The sequence below is a fragment of the Poecilia mexicana genome, unplaced genomic scaffold (genome assembly GCF_051168715.1).
Source record: "Poecilia mexicana isolate PSO_F unplaced genomic scaffold, ASM5116871v1 scaffold_17, whole genome shotgun sequence".
In the NCBI taxonomy this organism is placed as follows: Eukaryota; Metazoa; Chordata; class Actinopteri; order Cyprinodontiformes; family Poeciliidae; genus Poecilia; species Poecilia mexicana.
The window spans coordinates 18913870-18939363 of record NW_028263386.1 but is presented as its reverse complement, the minus strand read 5'-3'; the positions used below and the strand labels follow the sequence as shown (position 1 = coordinate 18939363).

General features: G+C 42.9%; 1 protein-coding gene across 2 annotated transcripts in view; it reads left to right on the top strand.

The window, feature by feature from the left end:
• The first annotated feature begins 3999 nt into the window (after window positions 1–3999).
• LOC106926314 (ephrin type-A receptor 4-A-like) overlaps window positions 4000–25494 on the top strand; it is a 32302-nt gene continuing 10807 nt past the window's right edge. For both annotated transcript variants that reach the window (XM_088014423.1, XM_015001143.2), the window contains exons 1-7: window positions 4000–5984; window positions 7634–7701; window positions 9716–9913; window positions 10224–10334; window positions 10755–11109; window positions 23121–23276; window positions 23883–24395. In XM_088014423.1, coding sequence (XP_087870549.1) covers window positions 5828–5984; window positions 7634–7701; window positions 9716–9913; window positions 10224–10334; window positions 10755–11109; window positions 23121–23276; window positions 23883–24395 — 1558 coding nt within the window. In that variant the 5' untranslated portion in view covers window positions 4000–5827. The remainder of the gene's footprint in view (window positions 5985–7633; window positions 7702–9715; window positions 9914–10223; window positions 10335–10754; window positions 11110–23120; window positions 23277–23882; window positions 24396–25494) is intronic.

Genomic DNA, 25494 nt, shown 5'->3' with positions numbered 1-25494 from the left:
TCAGAAGATACACCGATCCAGAGGAGGTGAGGAGAACAGAAGGGGACTGGAGTGGTAGAAAGAGGAGTATTTTTAGGGTGCTATGTTATCTGCGGAGAGGAGGCTGCGCCGTATCACAGTCGGGTCACATCGCTGTGGGGGGAAACAGCACAGGAACTCCGCCGAGACGGCAGATAAGAAGGAACAGAACAATGATTTTTTTTTTTTTTTTTTTTCCTCTCTGAGTCTCTCGTACGTACACTCATACATGTCCACAACGGCGCAGGCACACACAACAAAATATACTTCACATTGCAGCTTCTCTCTGAAATCCTCACTTTAAAAACCCTGATCTGATGTAAAGGTTTGCATCAGGTCAAACCACCACCTATAGCTGATCTCGACTTGTGCTATAGTTCCCCTTCTGTTTCTTACCCAAACAAAGCATTGTGTACGCACTTGATTTCATTTCACTGTTGTCCACTTCATTTCAGGTCGATTTCTTTTCATAGCTAAGCATTTCCATGAATTATTAGTCAATCAAAATGTATTTACAGGTCACCTTTTGTACATGACAGTGCTTGTACATAAGTTAAGCACAACGTATGCAACCAGTCATCAAAAATCATTTTGTACTCTTATAAATGTGGTTGTTTCATACAACAGATAGTTTAAGATATTTATTTTCTATCAGCTGTAAGAAACAAGTAAAATATGCCAACAGGAGGTCATTTAGAATTATTTTAATTTGTTCAAGAGTTATAATCTCATATAACTCATTAGAGTAAATTGGCTCAAACGGGGGATCTGAAAGAAATTCGCTTGAAATAGAGTGTAAAAAAAAAAAAAGCTGTTTACATTATATATTTATTTTTCATTTTATAACAACCACATTCCTTCACGAAAATGCTGAGTAAAAATTCTCAATAGTCAAAGCAGGTACTACATTTCCTTGAACGTAAAAAAAAATAATATGCGAGCTTATTTAAACGCAATCTGTGACAGACGGTGCCACTCCATCCTCAACAACCAACATAACAAATGCATTACTAACGGATGAGAAGAGATTGGGAAGATTTTTGTTTTGCTCCCGCAAATTGTCCGATTCTCTTGAACGCTTCAGCAGAACTAACTACGGCGACACAAATAGCCAAAAGAAAAAAGGATAATTCTCCCTTACTGCAACCATGTCACCTCGAACCCACAGCCACGTCCCACCCAGCTGCGATGCCGCCCCACAGGGCCTCACCAGGAGCTGCCTGATGCGGCTGGCTAGTTGGTCCCTCGGCGAAGTTCGTGTTGCTCTCTTGACTAATTGGGCTTTTGTGATCTATAGGGGGGAGAATGAAATGTGAAAACCGTATTGTGGCGGAGGAGGTGGTGAGGAGTGGCAGATCGAAGCTGAGAGATGTTTCTTTTTTTTGCCTTCCCAAAGTGCCAGATGCTCCTCCTCAGTTCAGTTTTGTGCCCTTCACGGGACTTAAGTACAATGGCTGAAACTGCAAAAGAAACAAAATGGCAAAAGGGAGCAATTGGCCAGCAAAGTCTTGGAGCTCCAAAGAGAACCCGAACATATCTTGACTCCAGGGACTGACAGACAAACCTGACAACGTTGTTGAATTTCTCCACAGCACTGTTTATCCTTCTCGGTCTGCCTCTCCTCCATTGTAGTGCTCCCTAAGATGTAAATGCCAGCAGAACAGATGGATAGAGAGAACATCTCATCACTCTGACACCATGTTTATGCAATCGCACGCAAACACAGCACACAAACACAGCACACAAACACTCCCCGCGTGCGCACACACACACACAAATACTGTACGCTCCCAAAGCAAGGTGCTGATGGAGATTTCTCCAGTCATCAAAGCTGAGACACATACAGGCGCACACACAGTCTGAGGACGGGTGTTTTTGATGTAACCTTCCCTCTGCCGCCTCCTTTGTGCATTCTCAACACGGATGCGCGTTCAGTCCAATGCACACATGAACTGAGTAATTTGCCAGGCTAGCAGCTGCTACGGAGGGAACTGGGTACCCAACAGAACGCCTCTGACATGCTAATGACGCTTTGTCGACCCGACGAGTTCGACCGCGCAAACTTCCACAGCGCACATTGAGAAACTCTATTATCTGCGATACATCCAGGAGAATTCCAGTCTGGCTGTATGAATATTAAACAGTTTAAGCTCTCTGTTTAGGACTGCAAGCCAAATGAAACCCTTGCTCGCTCCAGGAATATCTCATAGAGCCTTTGAGGGATCATCCTTTTTTTTTTCCCAACACCCCACTCCACGCCACCACTAACCATCCTCCCACCCAATCAAATCCTCACTGGCAACGTGCTGCTCCTCATCTCTCCTTCCTTGCTTCTATTGTTCTCCTATCTCAGACGCCCACACACCTACCGTCCCTCGGGCTTTTCTCTTTACACTCTCACTCACACGCACAAATTTACATTTGTCTACTTTGTTTTTTACTTTCGGGGGAAATTTTCGCGGTCCTTTTCCACTCACCTTACCTTCATCGAGTCAAAGTGAATTGGTGCAAATGGTAACGCAGCCTATATTTAGAGATTTTTCTTTCAATACAGATGTGTGGGCAGCAGCCATCTGGGGACCCTAAAATGGAACAAAAAGTCAGTGCAAGATGTGTGTTTGTGTGGCACAGGACTAAGGGCCAAACTTAAGGGTCCAAGAAACCCCCCCCCCCCTGCTCCTGAGAGGTGGGAATCTCAAGGGAGAGTGGGAAAAACATCCCCGAGTATCATCAATCAAAACTTTGGTTGACATAAATGACCAGAAACAAATGGTGCGTTCTCCATCCATGTCATCGTGTCACCATGTCCCACCCACCTGCGCCCGTGGCCCCATAGGCCCTCGTCGGACGCCGCCTGATGCCATTGGCTGTTCGGTTCCCGAGCAAAGTCGACGTTCCTCTCTTGGCTAATTGGGCTTTTGTGATTGCGCAGTCTATCGTGGCGTGGAAGGAGAATGAATCGTGAAAATGGTATTATGGTCGTTGGGGGGTGGGGGGGGTTAGATTGGCAGATCGAAGCGGGGAGGTGTTTTTTTTTTCTTTTTTTGTTGTTGTCCCAAAGTGCCAGATGCTCTTCCTGGGTCCATTATGGTGCCTTACAGGGGACTGAGATGGTTTCAGCGTAGCAACTGTGAAGACAAAAACGCAAGATGGAGACCAACAGGGATCGACACACAGAAACTCTCGGCGTGTACACACTTGCGCTCACAAATACACTTGCCTGTTCACACTACTCCCTACAAAATCAGGCATCAACTATGTAGTGCTGTACGCTGGTGATTTTCAACAGAGGTTATAAAGAAACTAACATTTGTAGATGTTCAGCATGTCTCTGTTTCGAAGGAGAGTGTAGGAGGACACGTCATGTGCCTCGTCTTTGTTTGTCCCCTCATGCTTTTACACACAACTCTTGCCCAGCGTATGTTTGCTTCTATTAAAGAAGTTGTCAAGTGGCGATTTTTTTTTTCCAATAAATAAATAAATATGTCTCGATAATGAAGATACAGCCTGACAATGAAGTAATGATTTATTTTTCTTTGTGTGTCTTGTAAATCAAAACACTTTTGAAAGGGACACCACATAAAAATGATCCAGTTTATAAATACTATGTTTGCTTTTGTATTCAAAATTACAGGAGACGATAATCCTGCTAATCAACTAATATTAGTATATTCAATGGTGAAGGGATTTTATCTCTTCTGATTGACATCAACAACATTTCTAAAGCTTTTCAAATCTCCTTTGAGTTACCATGTGTTCATCTGACCAGCCTGAGCCACAGTTTGACTCCAGCAAGCCATGCTGTTCACTGCTGTAGATGTTCAAACTTAAGCAAACGGTAATGAGTATAGTGTCTTCAGAACTTTAACAGGTGATGTTCCTGTTTGTATTTTTCCATTACTTCGAAATGCATATTCACTAAAATCTGAGTCAGTTTCATTTTCAGCTGGTGTCACACTGAATAGTTACATGATTTGTCAACACAAAGGCAATGCACGCACTTTAGCTTACCCCAACAACTTGAAGACTGCAGAGAGAAGGTGTTTCCTTCTTATCTCCTCCCTTTAGTGTTGACTGGAATAGTAATGTCGTAGGATGCAGTGGAGATGCATGCATGCTGGGGCTAAGTGATGGGATGATTAGTCTATCTGGTGATCATTTGGCAGAGGAAGCCAAACTGATGTTGTAATGCATGAGTTTTGCAGGAAACGTCATTGAGACTTCATCATCACCAAACCATGGACATTTTTATAAGATTTGTGTGCACAATTGATAATCCCAGTATCCATCTAGCTCCTGCTACACCCTCTCTGTACAAATGTTCTTTACAATAATATATAAAATGCCAAATTCCTTTTTATATGCAGATGACAAATGCAAAAAGTGTGCTTACCTCCAACTCTAATTGAAATCTAGTTACTTGCAGAATTAGTTGTGGTTACTTTGTTTTTTTTTGTTGTTTTTTTTAGGAAATTGTTTTATTTTAACTTGCTGTGTTCCTACTACTTTGTGAGTCTCACATAAAGAAATGTATTTTGATCTCAATAAGATGTTTACCTGGACAACTGAGGAGTAAATTAATAATGCAACTTGACCTTTCCACTTTTCCCTGCCCCAGTTCCCATGCGTTGCTCTCGAGTGTACTTGATTCACTTTTCTGCATGCTGTACACAACAAATACTTTTAAGGGTATGCCAGTAATTGTAAAAAAAACAAACAAAAAAAAAAAACAAACAAAAAAAATGTAAATGAACAAGCTAAACACTCAAAATGACTAATCAGCTGTTTTAATCACCTTTTATGTGCTCGTTGTTTTTGGGAAGATTGTATTTATTTTAATTAAATAACAAATCACAACGTTACAAAGCAAATAGAAAACCTAAGAATGACATGTTTACCCTATACCTCTGTTTTGAACACGAGTGAAGACAAGACGGATTTTTAAAAAATAGCTCAACAGGGGGTACAAATGGTTCTGAAGTGGTAAATTGAGTTTTTCTATTTTTACAGAAAAGCTAGCGTAAGAGCTTTAAAGAAATGAGTCAGCTTATTTTATTTCCTTTATTACGCCCATATGGAGTTTAAAATATTAGCAGCTGAGAGATGTCTCCTTATCCTCATGTCATTAGCATACTACCTACGGAGGTTCCCATCCGTCAACAGGTGGCGCTGTAGTCACACTCTGCAGCATCCTGTTGTCTGCTCATGCGGACAAAGAGCCTCTGATAATTCCAGCCACATTCATGCAGCCCAACCAGTTGTGGGGAACTTGTGAAACATTCATGTTTTTTGAAATTATGCAGCACAGTGCGGTTTTTCTTTTCTTTTCTTTATTTACAGTGTAGCTCTTGTAACGTTTACCTCCGGCCTCCTTTAGATTATCTCTATATTTGTTTAGGCAGACGCTTGGTTTAGATAAGAGGATATTACAGATGAAGCAGGTGAAGCTTGCTGGGGGTTTTCTATAATTTAAAGTTTTCTTTATTTATATATGCTATTTCATTACGTTTCATAAATTTCGAAAGCTACCGATCATCTTCTGTCACCCAGTCTCCTAATAAACCTAATTTATTTATTTTTTTATCAGCAACTTTCTCTCTAAGATGCGCTTACTAACAAGTAATATTTCAGTGACTGACGCTAATATGAGCCTCAGCGCTGTTTTGCGTTAACTTCATGTCATTTACCATCAAGGGAAGCTTCTGAGTGGGAGACCGCCCCTGAATCCGCCGCCGCCGCTCTTGCCGCCTGCATCCATCCCAACTCGCTTTCACACTTGGTTTCATTCACACGGAGTTTTCCCACCGGGATGGAGCCGCTTCAGCCAGCGCGCACAGCCCACGGAGAGCTCGCAGGCTTCCGCACGGCACACATGGCTGGGATTCTGTTGCGGACATTTTTATCATCCGTCTGGATAATAACGCTGGTTTCTTGCGCCAGGACGAGGAGCTATCTCCCCAATGAAGGTGAGTGTGCGTGCCGGGGTTAAACCGCTGGAAAGAGGCGCTGCGTGCGCTCAGGGCGCAATCCGAGGACTGCGAGAGAGGAGGGCTGAGCTGCGCGGATCGTGAACTATCAGAGAAAAAGTTAAATGCTTATCACCTTATGAATTTTGTAATGATTTTATGGTTGATTTCTCCATTTGAGCTGCATAATTTTGCAAGTGTTCTCTGTAAAGAGCGGGGGGGAATCCCTTTTGTTATGGATTGGGGTGACAAAAAAAAAGAAAAAACGGCCATTACAGCTTTTACTGCATGTTATTGTAAAACCTTTGAAGTTAAATTAATATCTTTCACGCTTCGGTAATCTCTTTGGATTAAGATAGAACGTCAACACTTATGAAGCAATTGATTGAAATCGTATTGCAACGCAGTGCAACACGAAAGGAATGCTGCTACTGCAACTTACAAACTAAAATAAAGTAACACAAACCTCGCTATTTACTTTTGTTAAATGAGCAATGGGCAGCTCTATTGTTCATCTGTGGAATGACTGATTAATTGAACAAGTGATTGACTGATTGATTTCCATTAATGTGCTTTCCCTTTTGTCCTTCATAGTGCCCCTTTTTAAATCCATGCCACTCATTTATGGCCCCGCCTTCAAATGATACAGATTTTACATATCTTATGAGAATTACAGTAGTTTTCAAATCGTGGCTGGTGTACAGTGGCTAAAATAAAGCATGTTTTATTGCATCAAATTTGCAGAAATCCGGCACATGCTTGAAAACATGAATTTGCACACTAGCAGGCTGTTTAAACTGAGGATTTTTTTTTTCTCCTTTTATTTCAAGTTGTGCTGCAGCAACATGGGAAATGGTAGTCTAGAGGGTTAAAAGTTGTCTCCATCTTATAAAACTTTCTGTATTTTGGCAGTAAGCGTAGACCAGTATGAGCAACAATGTATACCAAGGATATCATGCTGTTTCTGCTCACTTTTTATGAAATGCCAGACAATAAAAATAAACTAGAGAATGCTACAGCTTAGCATCATGCAGTGCAAACCCTATGCCTGTTTATGGGTTCTGCCTGTCAGCTGGCTGAAAGGAGGCCTCTACGCTTTTCCCCCAATTGGAAGGAAGACTTAATCTGCTTTATGGAGAAACAAAATCTAATAAAAGCCAAGAGTGTTGATGAAATGGACTAGCCAATGTTTAGTTTGAGCTAAATGTAAACAGGGTATCAGTTGTTCGGGTTAAAAAAAAGATATAAATTGGTCAAAATAAAAATAAAAAAAAGAAAGAAAAGAGAATATCCATAGATGCCCAGTGTTTGGAACTTATTAGTGTGGAAACAAATCCACGCTAATATACCACTTGTATACGTGGTATTATTCCATATATTTTACACTTTTCAGCAGGGCTATTGTGTAAACGTGATAAAGTTGATGAAAGTGTAGTATTCATCATGCTATGAGAAACTCAAAGAGGCCCTTGCTTATTTTACAGTTGTCACAAACTCCAGCCAACACATACTGTAGCCAGAACAGGGTTTTCTAACTTATCCAGCTTAAGTTTCATGGCTTAATAACGTTGTTGTGAAGCACTGTACGCTGTTTGTTCTTAAACTATTTGCATGCATGTGTGTGTGTGCGTGTGTATCTGCGATTCCAGTGACCCTGCTGGATACCAGGACAGTGCCAGGAGAACTGAAATGGGCAGCCAATCCTGCAGAGGGAGGGGTGAGTGGGAGACTCTTTTTTCTCTCTCTCTCTCTCTCTTTACAGATACACTGTTTACAACCTGCTCTCTCCTCTGAAAACACAATCTCTATCTTAAGCACATGCACATTCACACACACTTGTGCACACTTGGTCTGGAAAGCTGTAAATAATCTTCCCACAGATTTTGCAATGTGCTGTTGTTCACCAAGACTAAGTGCTAATATGAGATTGCTGGCGTTTAATTTGGCACAGGCAAAGGCACAAACCAGCTTGATGGTGGGTGTCATTTTTTTTTTTTAGGGATTTGTACTACCAAGTAATTGCCAGAATAAATCCTGGAAATATCTGTTTTATATTTTAACTTACCAGCTTTTTCTTTTTTTTTTTTTTTGGTACTTTTTGTTGTCACCGTGATCTAAAACTGTAACATAAAAGTTATTGGTGAACTTGACTTCTATTTCTTCGGGGTTACCGTGCTCTTATTCTATCGCGTGCGGCTTGATTGACAGGGTCCTGCTCTTCACGTACTGAGCTTTAGATTAGAGGCACCCCCCATCATCCCCATCTTTCAGAAACACACACACACACACACACGCACACACACACACACACACACACACACACACAGATAGAAAAACTCAGCTTCTTTATGGTTGGGACAAAGAGACTCTTCCCTCTGACAGCTGTGATCTCTGTCTGCCTTAAAAGAGGTCACACCAAAAAGGTTTCTATGTCTGCTTTTGTGCACAGCAGGAAGCAGCGTACAGTTAAAACAATAGCAGACTGGTATATCTGGACAATAAAACTCAGATAAGGCGTATGAGTCATTGCGTCGCCATGAAACTTAGCTGTCAGATACGACGCTTGCCCAGTGTGTTTTCAGTATTTTAACTGCCCTGCAACTGAAAAATGATGAAAGAATGAAGTTTTATTACAAACTGAAGGTCAGAGTCTGTCACACGTTTGCTGCACTGCGGGTTCTTTTTGCACATCTACTAAAATTTACATCACTGGTAATTTATCAGCGTTTCTGCTGTAACCCTGCACGCACCACTGATGACATATTGATCAGGTTAAGAAAACTCTTCGCACACTCACCCTATAATACGCGCACGCCAACACACACGCGCACACTCTATCACTCACACAGTTCGCCCTCTCTTTTTCTTTCTCCGGACACGGTAAATTTAGCGTGTATACAGCTCTCACTGGTACGGAGAGAGCAAGATTATTATTCAGTGGCAATAAAAAGCCAATTTGGAGCTGGGAGGCTCAGCGGTCATTTGGAGGGTCACAGTACAAGGCAAATAATCGGCCCTATTGAGATGGATGGCGCGGCGAAGGTTGAGCCCGCCTCGCTTGTATGGAAATGCGCCCGCAGAAAGCCTTGGACTCTCAACAGATCGGAACCGCTGGCCGGTGCAGAATATTGATGCCAGAGTGAATGTTGGATGGCGAAGCTTTAAATCACTGCTGTGAATTAAGAGGACGCAGCATTGGAAATGGTTTTGGACCCAGTCTGCAGCCTTCATTGGGACAAAGAGGACCCGATGAAGTGACCGCTTTCAGTTTATGAGGGCAGATTATGTAAACATAAAACCACCAAACATTGAGTCATTTTCTGAAAAATAATGGCTGTCTAAGTGGCTTCCTGACAAAATTGCAAAATTAGCTGCAGCTGGCAGCAGGGATCCTTCTCTGTTGCTCTATACAGTATAGCCACTGAGGATGATCACACTGAACAAACATCTGCTTATTAAAAGTTTGTCTTGTCAGCCAGCGTGTTAGTGTTTGCATGGGTAAAGTCTAGCAGTTTCCTGCAAAGCAAGGAAGCGGCTAAAAGATGCGAGGCATCTTCATTTACTCAGTGAGCTGTAATTATACACATTTTTCTTTATTCCTAAAAAAATGTAAAACTTTCATTTCTCCTGTGGAGTAACAGAATTGTGTGTGTGTGTGTGTGTGTGTGTGTGTGTGTGTGTGTGTGTGTGTGTGTGTGTGTGTGTGTGTGTGTGTGTGTGTGTGTTTGAAGTGGGAGGAAGTGAGCATTATGGATGAGAAGAACATCCCCATCAGGACGTACCAGGTGTGTAATGTTCTGGAGCCCAGTCAGAACAACTGGCTGAGAACAGACTGGATCCCACGGTCCGGTGCTCAGCGGGTTTACGTCGAAGTCAAGTTTACTTTGAGAGACTGCAACAGCCTGCCAGGAGTCACCGGCACCTGCAAGGTAGAGAACGTTCTGCATGATGTGGAAGCAGAGGGGAGCTGCAGGACTGTAGGGATTTTTAATTAAGATTTAACTCCATTTCTCATGCTGGCTTTCACCACGAGCACAGACTTTTCCCAAAAGAACTTTCTTATATGCACAAACCCTTCATTTTTAAAATGCATGTATATGCTACTGCAAGGCATTGCATTATTTGCTGATTAGCTTAGCCCAAACCTGAATTTGACCTATTATCTTTGAGCCAAAATAGAACTATATCGATGTTATTCTCAGCCACAGCTTTTTCCTAAATCCGTTTCTTATCTTGCAGGAGACGTTCAATCTGTACTACCACGAGTCAAACGAAGACAGAGAGAGCTACATCAAGGAGAGCAGCTTCATTAAGGTGGACACGGTGGCAGCAGACGAGAGTTTCACCCAGGTAGCACCGAACAACTGAGTCAGGCTTTCAGTTGTTTATCCGCCCACCTCCTCTCACTTTAATTTGCCTCCATGCGGAAAATAAAACCTTCTGGCACTTAGCTGTAATTTTCTGACATGGTTTACAAGCGCTTCGATCTTGGATGTCTGTTTTTCTGTCCTCTAAAAATTGGCAGCATGCTTTTGCTTAGCCGCTCCTAAAACAAAAAAAAATTCTGCTGATTTAAGTGTTGCAAGCATTAAACGTTACTTTTACCTGCGAAATCGATAAAAGTTCACCTGAACGAGAGCCAAGTGCCGAAAATGGAAACATCGGCAAACGGTTCAGCTGAAACTCTCACGTTCGGGTTGAACCAGTGAACCGGACTGAGATGCTTTACTGCACGTTCCATTAAGATTATTCCGTCCTCTTCACTTCCAGGTGGACGTCGGGGACCGCATCATGAAGTTGAACACAGAAATTCGAGATGTGAAGGTCACGACGAGGAAGGGCTTCTACCTGGCCTTTCAGGACGTGGGCGCCTGCATTGCTTTGGTTTCCGTCCGGGTTTTCTACAAAACTTGCCCGCTCACTGTACGGAACTTGGCGACCTTTCCCGACACGATCACCGGCGCTGACACGTCTTCCCTGGTCGAGGTCAGGGGGTCATGCGTCAACCAGTCAGAGGAGCGTGAGGAGCCGAAAATGTACTGCGGAGCAGATGGAGAATGGTTGGTTCCTATCGGCGGATGTCTCTGCAAGCCAGGCTACGAAGAGCAGGGCGGCGCATGTAAAGGTAGGCAACTATTGCTGGATGCAATGATTCCTTCTAGGTAGCTTCTTTTGACTGAATGCCTGTCAACTATAGGCATTAGATTATTTTATGCCAGCATTTGGAATTTCCACAACAGCGTCAGTGACAACTTTTATCACTCAGTCCATTAGGATACAGAAAGGAAATGGAAAAGATTGGGATTTATCAAATAATCACTGTATATTTCAAACGAATTTAAAAAATACATTTAGAAACAGTTGTGACCGTTATAGGTCCTGCTAACACAGTAACGGTGCTGTGTAATCTCACACTGAAAACACCAATATAAATCCTAAAGTTGCTGTGATTCTTGGGACTTTTCTTAACTCAAAAATGATAAGGAACGGATTTTCTCATTCTTTTTTTTATTTAAAAAGGGACAATAATCGTTACTCATTTGAAAGTTAAAATTGTAATTTACAAACAAAATAAACTGTGATTTTGCATGTTTTGTGACTCGAATGTTCAAAATACTACTTCTGTTACAGTAGATGAGCAAAACGCACGATGCTGAATTAGAATTTCCAAGTTATTGACTGAAATTAGTGTGTACAGTTGTTCAGTGGGGTTACACTCCAGCTATTTGTTTTTGTAAGGCTCCAACTGTATGCAGTGATAGGTATGTTGCTTAAAATATCGGGCTGGACTTTAGAATCATTTTGTGCTTTAATAATCTCACCCCCAAAAAATACCACAAAATACAGCGATAAAACCTAAAGACCATCCCCCCAATCTCTTATTACCTGTGATTAAATAGGGCTGCTGTGCCAAGTATAAAGTTGTTAAACAGCCATGATATTTTTTTTTTCGTCTGTTTGAAAGCCATAAAATCTGCTTTGCAGATTTTAAGAGTCTAAAGCATCTTTGCTTTAGACTAATTAATGCAGTACATTGATAGTTTGCACTGGTGCTTACTTGGCAAAGTCGCCGCGATGAGATACTTCCACAGTCGGACTGTGCCCAGTCAAGAAATAATGTGCGACTCGCAGTTCGGTTGCAGAACAAATTCATCAAATGAGTCGGAACTTGTTAGCATGTTCCTCTCAGAGCTTCTCCCCTGTTAAGAAGCGGGCTACATGGAAGCTCTTTGGTGCGAGTGTGAGCTTAAGTTGGACGTTTGACCGTCTGGCCAGCGACACTGGTTGACGTTCTTGTGGAACAGTTTATCTGAAGCGTTTTGTCGGTGCAGATGTTTAAACGTGCGCGCTTTTTGTCTCAACGTGAGGCGCGCGGAGACAACAGACAGAGCGGAAACACCTTTTTTTTGTTTGTTTTATGACAAGATTTGACTCCCGCTATTCAGTCCCACATGGAGCAGACACGCAACACGTCAGCTCAGACACATACATACGCAGATGGACCGGGACCAACAGAGTGAAAAGGGGAGAACAACTTGCTGATCTACGCCCTGGGCTTTATTTATGATGCCCGTCCTGGCGGGCTAATTGTATAACAAACAGAACCATAACTCAAAGAGAACAGAGGAGACGCTTGGAGCGGGACGCAACTCTGTGCCAGTTGGCAATAAAAAGAGAGGCGGAAAAAAAGTTGACATTTCATTCTATGCAGTGAGAACAACGCCGCCAAACCTCTCTCTATGTGAGACAAACGCTCTCTGAAACCTCCATCCTGCCTGTCCCCCGTTTGGGGGAGGAGGAGGAGGAGGAGGTGCTGCGGGGTTGTCCTTGAGGTCTGAAATATGTTCCGAGATTTAGGAGATCCCCCTTGACTCCACTGAACGTCCAGCAGATGTGAAGTGCCATCTATCTATCTGCAGCTCTCTTCTGCGTCTCCCGCTCTCACCGCCTGTCAGGTTGTTGGCTTGGAGCAGCTGCGTCAGGGGAAATCCATCAAAGTCCGGATGAATTCGCAGCGCTGATCCGGAGAATCTCTTGTCTCAGCAGCCGGAGATAGAGACCTGAACGTTTCTAATTGTTTCCGTTAACAATCTGTGGGGAAAAAAAGGGGGTGGAAAGGGGAAGGCAGATTTGGATGGAGGAATAATTGATAGAAAACGGTTATAGTCTTTTCATGTCACCGAGGTTATAAAGTTCGAGAATATTCTTCCCATAGACATGTTAAGCCACTTAGCTCTACTTTATGAATCATTCAAGCATAAGGTAGCTCAAGAGTTGAACCAGGCTCTTACTCTGCATCGTTTGGCTCTTTTACTACTAGTGATGCTAGTATTTTACACCAATATTGTAAGTGGAAGCTATTAAAACTACCAAAGATCACAGAATTGAACAGACAGAAAATATTATTTTAGCACAACAAGGGAATTGCCAAAAACCTGTTCGCTGAAAACTTGGCACACAGTAGTTGATCAAATGATGATGATGATGCATCTCTCTGGTTTTCTGTCATGGTGTCTATTCTCGATTTCTTCTCTGTTTATCGAGGATTTCCCTTCTGCATTATGTTCATAACGTTCATTCACCTTGTTTTAGGTGTGGCACTTTCTCTTTTGTTATCCCCTTTCAATAAAACATTGCATCATAACAAGATATCCCAGTTTTGTTGTTGACAACTAAACGGTAATGTGTTTTTTTTTTGTTTTGTTTTTTTTTATTTCACCACAGCGTAGTAAAAAGAAAATAAAAGCTTTTATACCTTTCTATCTAATAAATAGGCTGGTATAAGTAAATAAAAGAAACAAAACTAAACTAAAACGTACTGACAGAGAAGGCAAAGTCCACATTCAAAAATAAAAAGACAGACCACTAGGAGAATTGGAAGATCTATTAAGACCTGTTGAATAGACAGTCAGAAGGTCTTATCTAATAGAGTTTGACGCAAGACCATTTCAAATCACTGTGTATTTAAAGGGGGTATTTATGTGAAATCAATATGTAATGTTATTCCCCTCATCCAAAACATACCTGGATGGTTATTGTCCTGTTGTGGATGAAGTTCTTGAATCTCTCATGGCAGTCATGTGGTGGATTCAGTTCTCTACCTCATTACCCAGCACTCCTCCTCCAGCTTCTTCCCTTTCCTGCCACTCTGCTCCTCCAGACTAGTGGCAGCAGCAATTGACAAACACCTGTTGGAACCACTATTGTCAGTGCATTCGTCCCCATCGCTCCCACTAGTTTATCATACAAACCACTTCTCAGTCCTACACTCTCAGTCCCACGGTTGTAAATGAGAAGATGATGTCGTGATGAAGAGCTGCTGGGGGTTGTGTCTGAAAGATTGCACATTAAGTTGCTTTCTTTCCAACCACAAACTTAAACCACATTATGAGTCATCGTCCTGCAGGGAGGTTCGCCCCGCTTCTTGCAGTCTTTTGCAACTAAACCTGGATTTCTTCAAGCATGTTTGGGTTAGGTTCATTTAGCTCCATTAGACTTCCAACTTACACAACTTAACACTTTGCTATCTCTGTTGAAGATAATCTTCCCTACAGCATGATGCTACCACCACCGTTCTTGGTGATTTTTTTTTGTTTTTTTAGATTAATGTGCAGTGTTAGTTTCTTAGCTAGATATTTTTTGTTAATTAAACAAAGCAGCTTTTTTTGTGGTTACTGTATCCAGTGAAAAGAGACTTCTTAAGGCTTCCTTTCGACAATAGCTTGATTCTTGTCACGCTTCCATAAGAGCCAGATTTTTGTAGTGCACAACTAATAGTTGTCCTTGACAGATTCTTCCAACTGGGCTGTAAATCTTAGCAGAATCTTGGCTGCTTCTTCTCTGGTTAATGCTCTCCTCTCCCGGCCAGTCCGCTTAGACGGTCGTGTCTTGCTCGGTTTGAAGTTCCACCGTATTCTCTCCACTTTCAATATTGAAGGGTTATGAAGACCTTTGGAAGGAACTGTTCATGGGAGTGATTTGGTTTTTATTAGCTTCACATTCTCCTTGTGTTGCAACCTCATCTTGTCCGTTCCACGTTCTAGGCTGAGCTGTGGGAAATGTTAGCCCATACGGTCTCTCTGTGTTGGTCAACCACATTTATCCACACCGGGAAAATCACTTTCTTAAAATAAAAAACTCCCAGGAATAGAGAACACAAAATTGCTTCGACTTAGATTTTGATAGTTCTGCTGCAGAGCCTCGTAGGATGATGCAGGTTTGACATTTAAACAGCTTCAATTGTATAAATATCCCCAAATTCAGTCAGCAGAAGCTCCACACATCTAAGACCAAACTAGAGACACATGTGCCAACTGGAGTGTGAGAGCCCCCCGTTCTTATTCCCAGGGTAAGATGTGAGAAACAGCTTCAGCTTCATCAAAACTGTAAATCAGAGTTAATAAAAGTCTTGTTCAGTAAGTAGACGACTGCCAGCGCTGATCATGTTCCAAAAATCTCTGCCGCAGGTCCGCAATATTTATTACCACAAGAATAAAAAAAAAGAAGGAAAATTACAATCACTGCATCCATTATGCTCATGGCAATAAGCAGCCACCTAAGTGGATGCACCACGTTTGTGTTTTTATAAGGAACACAGCCAGGCCGAGCACAAGGGCCTCCAGGGAGGAAGAGTTTCGCATGCTGGTAGGCAGATTCTGTTACCTTTGAATGGACACAGGGTGGGTCTTTCCTCCTGCTTTTATTCTTCCCATTAAGCTACAGTAATCTTTGTCTGGCTTCAGCTGGATTTGTAAGACGTGTATGAAAGCCATAACAGGATACCCACCTAGAAACGGAATATACATATTTACGAAATGTTGGGCTCTGCATTTAATTTAACTCCAGATGCTTTCAAATAAAACAAAACAAAACAAAAAAAACAGAACAGACTCTGCAGTAAAACTTTAAAGAAGATGTTAAATCAAAGGTGCTATCATGCAAGTAATGCTGATTTGTAAGTTTAGCACAAGGAAGTAAATAATTTGTAAGTGGTAAGAAATATTATGCATTTGTATTCGGCCTCCCTGAGTAAACACTTCGTAGAAGCAGTTTCCATTGCCAGCTTTGTGTACCTGGGTCCTGTTGAAGAAAAGTATCATCAATGCATGATACTTCCATTGCTATGTTTTATTGTTGGGATGGGGTGTGTAGGATGATGTGCAGTGTCGGTTTCTGGCAGATAGTTTTTGCATTCTAGCCAAAAGGGAAAAAAAATAAATAAATCAGCTCTGATCTAATCTGACCAGAGCTCCTTCTACTTTTGCCATCTACCTTAAACTGCTTCTGAAAAGCTTTAGGCATAACGTTTTATGACTTTTATGGTTTTCCTTTTCATAGTGTTGCATAAAGACCAGGTTATTGGAGTGCACGACCACTAGTCAACTGTGCACAGATTCCTAAACAGCAGCTGTGGATCTCGGCAGCTCCTTCATAGTTACCATGGGGCTAATGGCTGATTTACTAATTCATGCTCCCCTTAAGTCACAACTGCTCTCAATACAGTTTTAACAAACTTCTTCCATTTCAGATTATGGAGTGAACATTTCTTTCTGATTATTTTTTTTTTCTTACCAAACTCTACTCTAAGCTATCGTAACTTTGTCACTAGCGTTTCTGGTGTGCCTCTTCCTGCTTACGGATTTTCTACCAAACCTCTGATGCTTTCACACATGTGGACTTGTAAAGTCAGCTGTTGTTATTGGCATCTTTGTGAAGTGGTCTAAATACAAATAAATATTTGAAACCAGTGATCATATTTCTTGACAAAATACCTAAAGGTTCAAGGGGGAGTGAAAATTTAGCAAGTCACTATTTATATTGACAACGTGTAATCGCCAGTAACTCCTGCAAGGAATCTTGGCACATCCAAAAACTTGCTGCTATAAAATGAGCCGAAATCCGAGCAGATTCAGACAAAGCGGTGATGTGAAAAGTTCATCTGGAGTGTTGACGCAGGGTAATGAGGATGGAGAGGAGAAGCTCTGGAGAGGAAGAAGGGATTAGATGTTGAATGGGGCAAGAGGGGGTTGAAAGAAGGCCACTGACAGCAGAAGGCATCAATACATGGGCTGCTCCTCCCACAGTGGTGGAGGGGTCCATCACTGGGAGCAAAGGGGACGAACACAGAAAACACAAGCGAGAGGGACCTCCCTCATCTTTTCTATAGCCCTGGTTAAGATCGAGGTCATGACTGAGCCCGATGAAGACGTCAAAAACCCTGAGTGACAGCCGCTCGCACGCACACACACACACATACACACAGGCGGTTTAGCTGCGGAGTGCGGGGTCATGACCGAGGCAGATGAAGACGTCAAAAGTTTGACAGCTGTGATCCGTCTGGGATGATCGGAAACGAGGAAGGAGAGACCTCAGAAAGCATCTGAAAAGTGAACGATTGGGGAGGCGGAATGAAAGAGGAGCCTTCTGCTTTTTGTCTCTGCCGTCCTCCTCCCGTCTTTGTCGTCTGATTCTCCTCAACTTGCAGCCCGGGAAGACTGGAATGTTTCTGTGTGTCTGAGCGTTTTTTTTTGTTGTTTTTTTTGCCTCTGTGCTCACTTCCATCCAGAGAGATTTCATGCTTGTGCTTCCCTCCAACGCACCTGCAGTGTCTTGTAAACAGCAGAAAGCATTTGAGCAGAAAGGCAGCCGCAGTGAAAGAGAGATGATAGAAAGAAGAACCAAGCAGATGATGGAATGAGTGCGTAATCGCTGCATTCAGCCCCTCTAATTATTGCACGGCGCTTCTGGACTCAGGACATGTTGGATAGCTAACATACAGTGTGTGCGTGTGCGTATAATCGAGTGTGCGCCTGTGCATCGCATCTCTGATTTTCTGCCCAACAAAGCCTTCCCTCAAATGTACTTGCTGTTTGGAGGAATGCCCAGGAATGCCTGGAGAGCAGTGTTGAGGGGCAAACGGAGAAGGAAGTGTGTGTGTGTGTGCGTGTGTATGTGTGTGTGCAAGGGTGTGTTTGTGTACAGCAGGTGACAGTCTGAGGAAAGACGCTGGAGAGCCACGAGTAATTGTCTGAAATGAGCCAAACTCAGGTTGGGGGGGAGTGGTTTGCAATCCTCCAACCAGAATCAGACTGCATGCGTGTGTTTGTGCGCTATTGTCTCCATCTCCCAGGTTGGTCTTAATGTAGAGGAGCTTTGCCAGTTCCACCAAGCTGTCTATAGCTCTCTGGCATCGGCACCGGCTTTTTTTTTTTTCCAGTTTCTCTCTGTCTTGGTCTCATTATCCCTCCTTTCTCTTCCTGAACTCTTCTCTGAGATTTTCAGTCAGGAGTAAGGGGGTTTGCTTCCGCTGGTGGTGGGGTAGAGATGTGTGTCTGATAGGGAGGAGGGGATATTGTTGTAGACCGCTTTTCAAATGCTAATGTATTCACCCTTGGATTTGGGTAGGCATACACACACACTCACCAGTCTTTACACATTTCTCTTTAAACCTCAGAAATTTTAAGCCAGATTTTTGATTTTTCTTTTTGATTTCAATGAGATGGAAAGCAGCCACCCTCATGGCGGGAACTCGAAAGGTTTCAGACAGACGCTCTGAAATCACAGATGTACCGAGCAAAACGTTGAGGCTGATTTGAAATTTAGATGCTGGTTTTCCCTTAACTCTAATGCGTGAAGCTGTAAGATTAGCATCCAGAAAATATTTCTAGCTTTCTCTTCTGTTGATTTCCATTGAATATTTATACTGGAGTAGAGATGATGTCAAACCATATGTGTGAGGGAGAACTTCTTGCAAAACAGGGTCTTACAATTTTAGAACGAAGTTAAAGTGATTGAGGAGTTGACATTGTTCATGCATTGGTATATCCACTTGAAAACACAACCAATTAAAGCATCTCACAGTGATGGAAACTTGAGAAACTTGAAAAATATGTTTTCAAAACAGTTCTTTTTTTTTAAAGGGGCTCCCATAGCATTAGGGCCCTGGGCTACTGCCCTGGTAAGCCCTTTGTATAGTATGGTCATGCCTAGAACAGTTGTTCCCAAATATTTCAGCTTCTTAACCTACAAAAACATAGAGGTAAAAGAGACTTGTGATGTCAAATAAACACTGGAGCCTAAATTTTACTATATGTCTTTAGAACGATCCCTTCAGACACTTATAGCAAAGTGTGCACTCTCAATAATTTTTTTTGCTTTTTAGCTTGACTTGTGAAAAGGGGTCTCAGTTCCCCCATCCTTGTCCATTTAAGCCCTCAGCACAGTACTGATCCTGGCATATCCCAAAGACTGCTATTACATCCAAACCCAACACATTCTATGACAAAGAGAGGTTGATCCTGGTCAGCAGCTGAATTTGGCCACTTTTTGTTGCTAACTGCATAGGTCATGTGTTTATACTAATCTGAACTCCAGAGTTCCTTAAATCTGACCCCAACTTTTTGCTTTCACCAAGCAAAAAGTTGTCAGCTCCTCCGCTGTGTTTGTACACAAGGAAATGATCATCTGCATTTCTACAGGCTTTAATTAAAAGGGGCATGACCCCCGGCAGTCAAAGTGTTTTTCTTTCTTTCGTGGCAGTGTATCGGCCCTTTCATCCATCAATCCATCCCTGCCTCCATCCATCACACAGACAGGTGTCAGGCCAGAGCAGTAAGGGGTACTTCCTCCATCTCCACCCCTCTGCTACGAAGGAACAAGGGATGATGACAGATAACGGGTCAAGGAGAATCCCCGCACACACACACACACACCACCACACATGTGCCGTATACAGTGCGCCGACCAGGCTCTTGCTTGGATTCGCAATGAGCCGCATTTGCATTTTAGGTAGCAGAAGAATGCGTATGTAAATGCCGACAATGCTGATAGTAATCAAAGGGCACCTTCCCCTCCGAGTCCCTCCCTCCTCTTCCTCGTTTTGTCTTTCTCCTCTCACCTTTTTATCTCTGGCTCCACGTCCGTCTTTTTTTCTCTCCCTTGTGTTGTCTTTTCCACAGCCCTTTCTCCATCCCTTACAATTTCCTAACAGCTGATTTCAGTGTAATTATTGTCCTTTTCTAGCAGGCGGTATAATAACGTGTCCACAGTCGAGACAGTTCCACTCAAGTTTTCACCTTGTATTATCAGGACCTGTGCGTTTGTCCCCGTTGCTCCCACTTTATCGTCCGACTCAGGCACTTCCTCGGCCCTCGGTAGCGCAGGGTTAATGTCGGGTTAATGACACCCTCATGAGCTCTTATTCCAGGTCACCAGCACTCGCCCCCTCCTGTCAAAACCAGCGCTAAAGAAGACACAAAGAGCTACAGAAGACAGAAAGAATAGAGACATGAGAGGGTGCTGACAGAAGTTTATGGCTTCAAATACCTCCCTTTCTTTTCATCCAGGCGGTAAGGACTGGAGAGGACAGAGACAAAAGCAGAGTGTTCCCCTCCTGGCATTCCCGTTGAGTCCTGTAATCAACCTCGAGGTCCTCAACAGTTTAAATGCTTCCCCAAGTCTTTTTTTTCCCCATTTGATTCACCTTTCGTTCCCAACAATGGACTTTTACATACATTGACGGCTGCAAACAAAGGAATGTGTGCAACAGGAGAATTATGACTACACTGCATTTTATCTCTCAGTTGTTTGTATCACCTGATGCGACAGGATGAATCATTCACAAGATGAAAACCTCCCATTATCAGCCGTAAACCTGCTTATGAAGTTACAGGTTTGTGTGTTTTACGTGCGGTCTTGTTTCAACTGGTATCGCTGCGGAGCACGTGAGTGATGCCTCAAACGGAGCTTGATGGCTGTACGGAGATGCCTCAAGCAAGTGAGAGTTATCAGAGAGCGGAGCGCCAATGAGTTGGAGGTCGAAAAGGAAGTGAAGAGGGAGAAAATGGGGGAGAATGTGAAATGTGAAAAGGATGGGCAGAAGACTGTGTGAAAGAGCAAATCTGTGGAGCCGAGCGCAGATGGGGCAGGATAGTTGGTCAGAGTAGATTACAGGGAAGACTTCCTCCCTCTCATTTAGCGATGCGAGCGTCATAAAGCACACTGACACATCTGAGCACACACATCATTCCCGCATTCCTATCCACTCCCACTGGGATGTCTTCGAGCGCCTTGGAAATGTGAAAGGGCTGTAAAACAAAGGATGGAACTGGGGAAGCCGGTGAGACCCAGAAAGAAGGATGAATAGGAACTGATGATGAAAAAGGAGGCTCTGAAAGGAATTTCAGCAGCAACAAGCAAAGGTTTTCCTTGTGAAATCAAACATGCAAATAAAAAAAATCGCTCAAACCCACCACGCTTTGCAATGTCTTCTGCTTCAGCAGTGGATGTCAAGCGGTATAATTATGCACTCATTTATTGCATTGTGGCTCTGTCAATGCATGAACTCCTCGGTATACGGAGAGAAGATTCCCCTCCCTCCGCCACCCCTCCTCGTCTCTCTGTCACCCTCTCTCTTTCTCTGTTTCTCCTCTTTCATGTATTTAAATGTCAGTTGTGTTTGTGTGGGCCGACGGGACTGTGCAGTTTTGATGTATTCACTTCCACTGTTTCTGTTCTCCACGTGTGAGTGGGAGCCGATCAGTTAATGTTCTTTTAGGTGCTTCTTTCTTCGCTCATCAAAAGTCAAGATAATGGAAGTCAAAGTGCCCCTCCCCCTCGCACTGTATCCTTTTCTTTCCTAAGATCTTCCTCTACAGTTGTTTGTCCTTGAGCCCTAAAACTGCAACGGCTGATTAACGTATTGACCAGGATGTCAAAAATAAGGATCGAGGATTAACATGCATTTGAACCCAGGTCAGAAAAGGCTATCTGCATCAGAGTGGATAACAAAAACACCCCCCAACCTCCCACCGAAAAAAAAAAAAAAAAAATTATATTTTTAAAAGTTTTCTTTTCTGTGCTACATTTTGCTTTTTTTTGTGAGGCTTATTGTAACTTTACCGTCCCATATTTGATTTACACTCTTTGAGTAAGAACGTTCAGTAGCTACCACTGGCATCTGAAAGCCTCTTTCATCCCAAGAAAAAAATAAAATAAAAAAAATTTGGGAAATGTTCTCAAAATTTTCTCTGAATTTGCTAAACACCTGGTTGGAAATTTATTCTGTGGGTAAACCTTTTTGTGAGGTGGTGTACACCAACAGACTCAAGAAACTGATGTAAAAAAAAAAAAAAAAGAAAGACCCCGGTGACAATGTGAGTGTGGATCAAGGATGTCCGTGTCAGATGCTCTAAAGATTAAGGACAGGATTGAAGAATCTACACCAGAGAACCTCCGCATGGCATATTGGAGTCCAGATCTAAACCTAAACGAGATCTTATCTAGAATGTGTAGAAAAGAATCAGTCGGCACTGGATATGTTTAAACCCCACCCTTCATACTTCACATACTGTAGTAGTTGTTTGGAAGTAGTACAGCAGCAGTATGAGATTTTTGAGATTTATGTCATGTTATAATGTTACTCCCTCTTCAAACACACATCTGGAGTGCTCCTTTGAATCATTCACACATTTTTTTGTGTGAAAATTCCTTAAATCTCCCGCGGCAGCCTGCTCATACAACGCACTGCCCATTTACCCACAGATCCACCTTGGAGTGTTAGTCCCCAGCTGAGCTCCCTGCAACACAGAACGGCCCTCCCTCCCTCACACCTCCATCTGGCTTGGTGGTAGCAGAAATCAGCAAACATCTTGTGAAACTGCGTGTCTGCTGAGCTAACGACACAAATGGTCCTAAGAATGGTTGTAAACAGGATCGATGAATGGCACGGAGAAGCAATGTTCTCCTTGCCACACGTGGAGACGTGTTGGAAGTGTCAGGAAGGATAGGGCTATGAGGTGAAGTCAAATTTCTTGTTTTTGGTATATAGACGATTTTCATAACAACTGAAGTTAACATAGTTACTTGATTGTGGTATAAAACGATACTATATGGCTGGAAAGTACATAATGCTTCCTCTTTAAGGAAGAAACCACAGACTCTCTTTATGTTGGTTCCTACAAACATTCCTTCAGATAGAACCAGTTGTAAAAGCTCATTTACAAGCAACATTGTAAATTCAAATCTGAGCTATTGTGGAGGTAAATTGTTACCACTGCAGCTTATGGATCTCTTTGGTGCTCTTTATCGACATCATTTTAAAGAAGTAATTCAGTGTCTTCTGTCATCTCTCTGCAGCATGTTCTGCTGGTTTCTACAAGTCCAAGTCTTCGGATCCTGGCTGCTCCAAGTGCCCTCCTCACAGCCGCTCGCTTCGGGACGGCGCTAACGTTTGCGATTGCCACACAGGATTCTTCCGTGCAGATTCTGACCCACCCTCCATGGCCTGCACCCGTAAGAGCACAGACACACAAACAGTTAAAATGGAAGCGAAAACACTAATGATGGGTGCGTGCAATTCTCCCAAATAAAAAGGGAAGAACATGCATTGTTTCCCAAACTCTCTATCTCCTCCCAACAGAAGGCTAAACAAACGTATGTGAATGCCACCCCTGTTTTATAATCCCATTGCTTATGACTAAGGCACCATCTACATCCTGTCTGGTGGTGATAACTACCAGACATTGAGGACTGAATAAATGCACCTACTCTTTCTCTGAGTCTGTGCGAGAGATTTGAAGACGCTGCTCTGTGTGTCTTAAACCTAATTATGCCTATATACAGCACATGGTTTCCTTCGCCTGGGAAAAATGAGCGCACACTTGTACGCGAGTCTCTCATACATACACACGCACACACATAACATTAGATTCCAAAAAAGAAAACAACCAAACCATCAAAAGCATCCCAGAGCCATATGGTTTTCAGCGTAATACCAGATGTCTTCATGTTAAGCCAAGGACTGCCCCCTGAAATACCCCTCTGCTTTCTTATTGTTCCTCCTTCCTTATGTGATGTAGATATAAATACAGTCGGTTTTGGTTTTATGTTTATCTCCAGAGCCTCCCTCAGCACCACAGCAGCTCATCTCTGTAGTGAACGAAACATCGGTGGTCTTGGAGTGGGCACCCCCTCGGCGGCTGGGAGGCAGAAGCGACATCAGTTACAGTCTGGAGTGTCTCATATGTCAAACCGGAAGCCACGGTCAGCCTCCACGAAATCACACGGTCTCCCAGCCTGAGGTCCAGCGCAGCAGCCTGGGAATGCAGTCGGACCAAGGGATTGTAGGATCGGAGGTTCAGCTCGGCAGAGGGGTTTTCCAGAGCGGGCCCGGTGAATACCCGTGGCCCGGATCGGAGTCTGCCTCCGGCACCCAGCTTTGTCTCCCCTGCGGCTCAGACGTGCTCTTCTCTCCGGACCAGACCGGCCTTCAGACCACCAGGATGGTAGTGAGCAGGCTCCGGGCCCACACACGCTACACCTTCGTCGTCTACGCCCGCAACGGGGTCTCCCTGGTGAGCGGCGCAGGGGCATCACAGAGCGCATCAGTCAGCCTCACCACCAACCAAGCAGGTGAGGGGAAGAAGTGCTGCGTGTGATAAACGTGTCAGATTGTTGACTCCAGTAATAACGAGAAATCTGCTTATAAAGAAGTGCTCCGTAAGAGGGTCAGCTGAGCACAAACTGCTGTTTGCTGCGCGCCCAGAGGGAGGCAAGATCCCATGAGTAATGGTCAAAATTGTGGAAGCATGAAACGAGCAAGATTTGTATACCTTTCAAAAAATAGCGTCTCGGTGGTTTTTTTAATCTTGCTGTGGTAAATATGTTTGAGAAACATAAAAAAAACTGCTATAATTATATTTTAAGGCTTAGGTTTATTGTTGATTATGTCTTCTTGAAAAGACTTTGAAAAGACTTTGCTGACTCTAGGCCTACTCCAGGATTTCAACCGATTTTAAAAGTAGTTGCCTCTGTGATTGTTTGGAGCCAAAATTAAAATAGTTAGGGTTAGGGTTAGGGTTGCTGTTGATTAACTCCACTGACACTGGCATAGATGCGCTTCTTTACTTTTCCGATTCATGAGCTGAGTTTAACATAGCATTTGAGTGCTTTATCTTACTGATGCTGGAGTCGTCTTTTTTTTAATCTAAGATAGGTGGGTGTCCAACATTTGTAACCGGGCGAGAAAATCGGAGCGCCGGTGTAGGCGTAAGGTTGCTCACTGTTTTAATGGAGCATCTGCAGGTGCATGCCCTGTTTAGTTCCACCAAGAAGAGCTTCAACCGTGTGACTGAAATAAACATAAATGCATTACTGGTGTGCCGGCAACATTAAGCATTTAGGCCTTCATTTCCATTAGCAGATGAACGCTTGTGGTTTATAGCTGTCACACATTTGCATTGAAAAGGGTAAACGGCATAATAAACGCAGACGGCTTTGAAAGGTCCTCTTACACCTCATCTTGTTTTAAAAGTGTTAATTGTATGGAAATTGAAATCAAATTGTGTACTTCTCCCTAAAATAGAACATTACATTAATAAAAAAAAAGAAACATAAATGTGAACACATCTTTATTTTTCATAAGTTGGTCAAACTTACCTTACAGCTAAGCTAAAACAGAGGTAGATTATGAAACCCCTCCACAACAGACAAACTTTACAAAGATCTAACA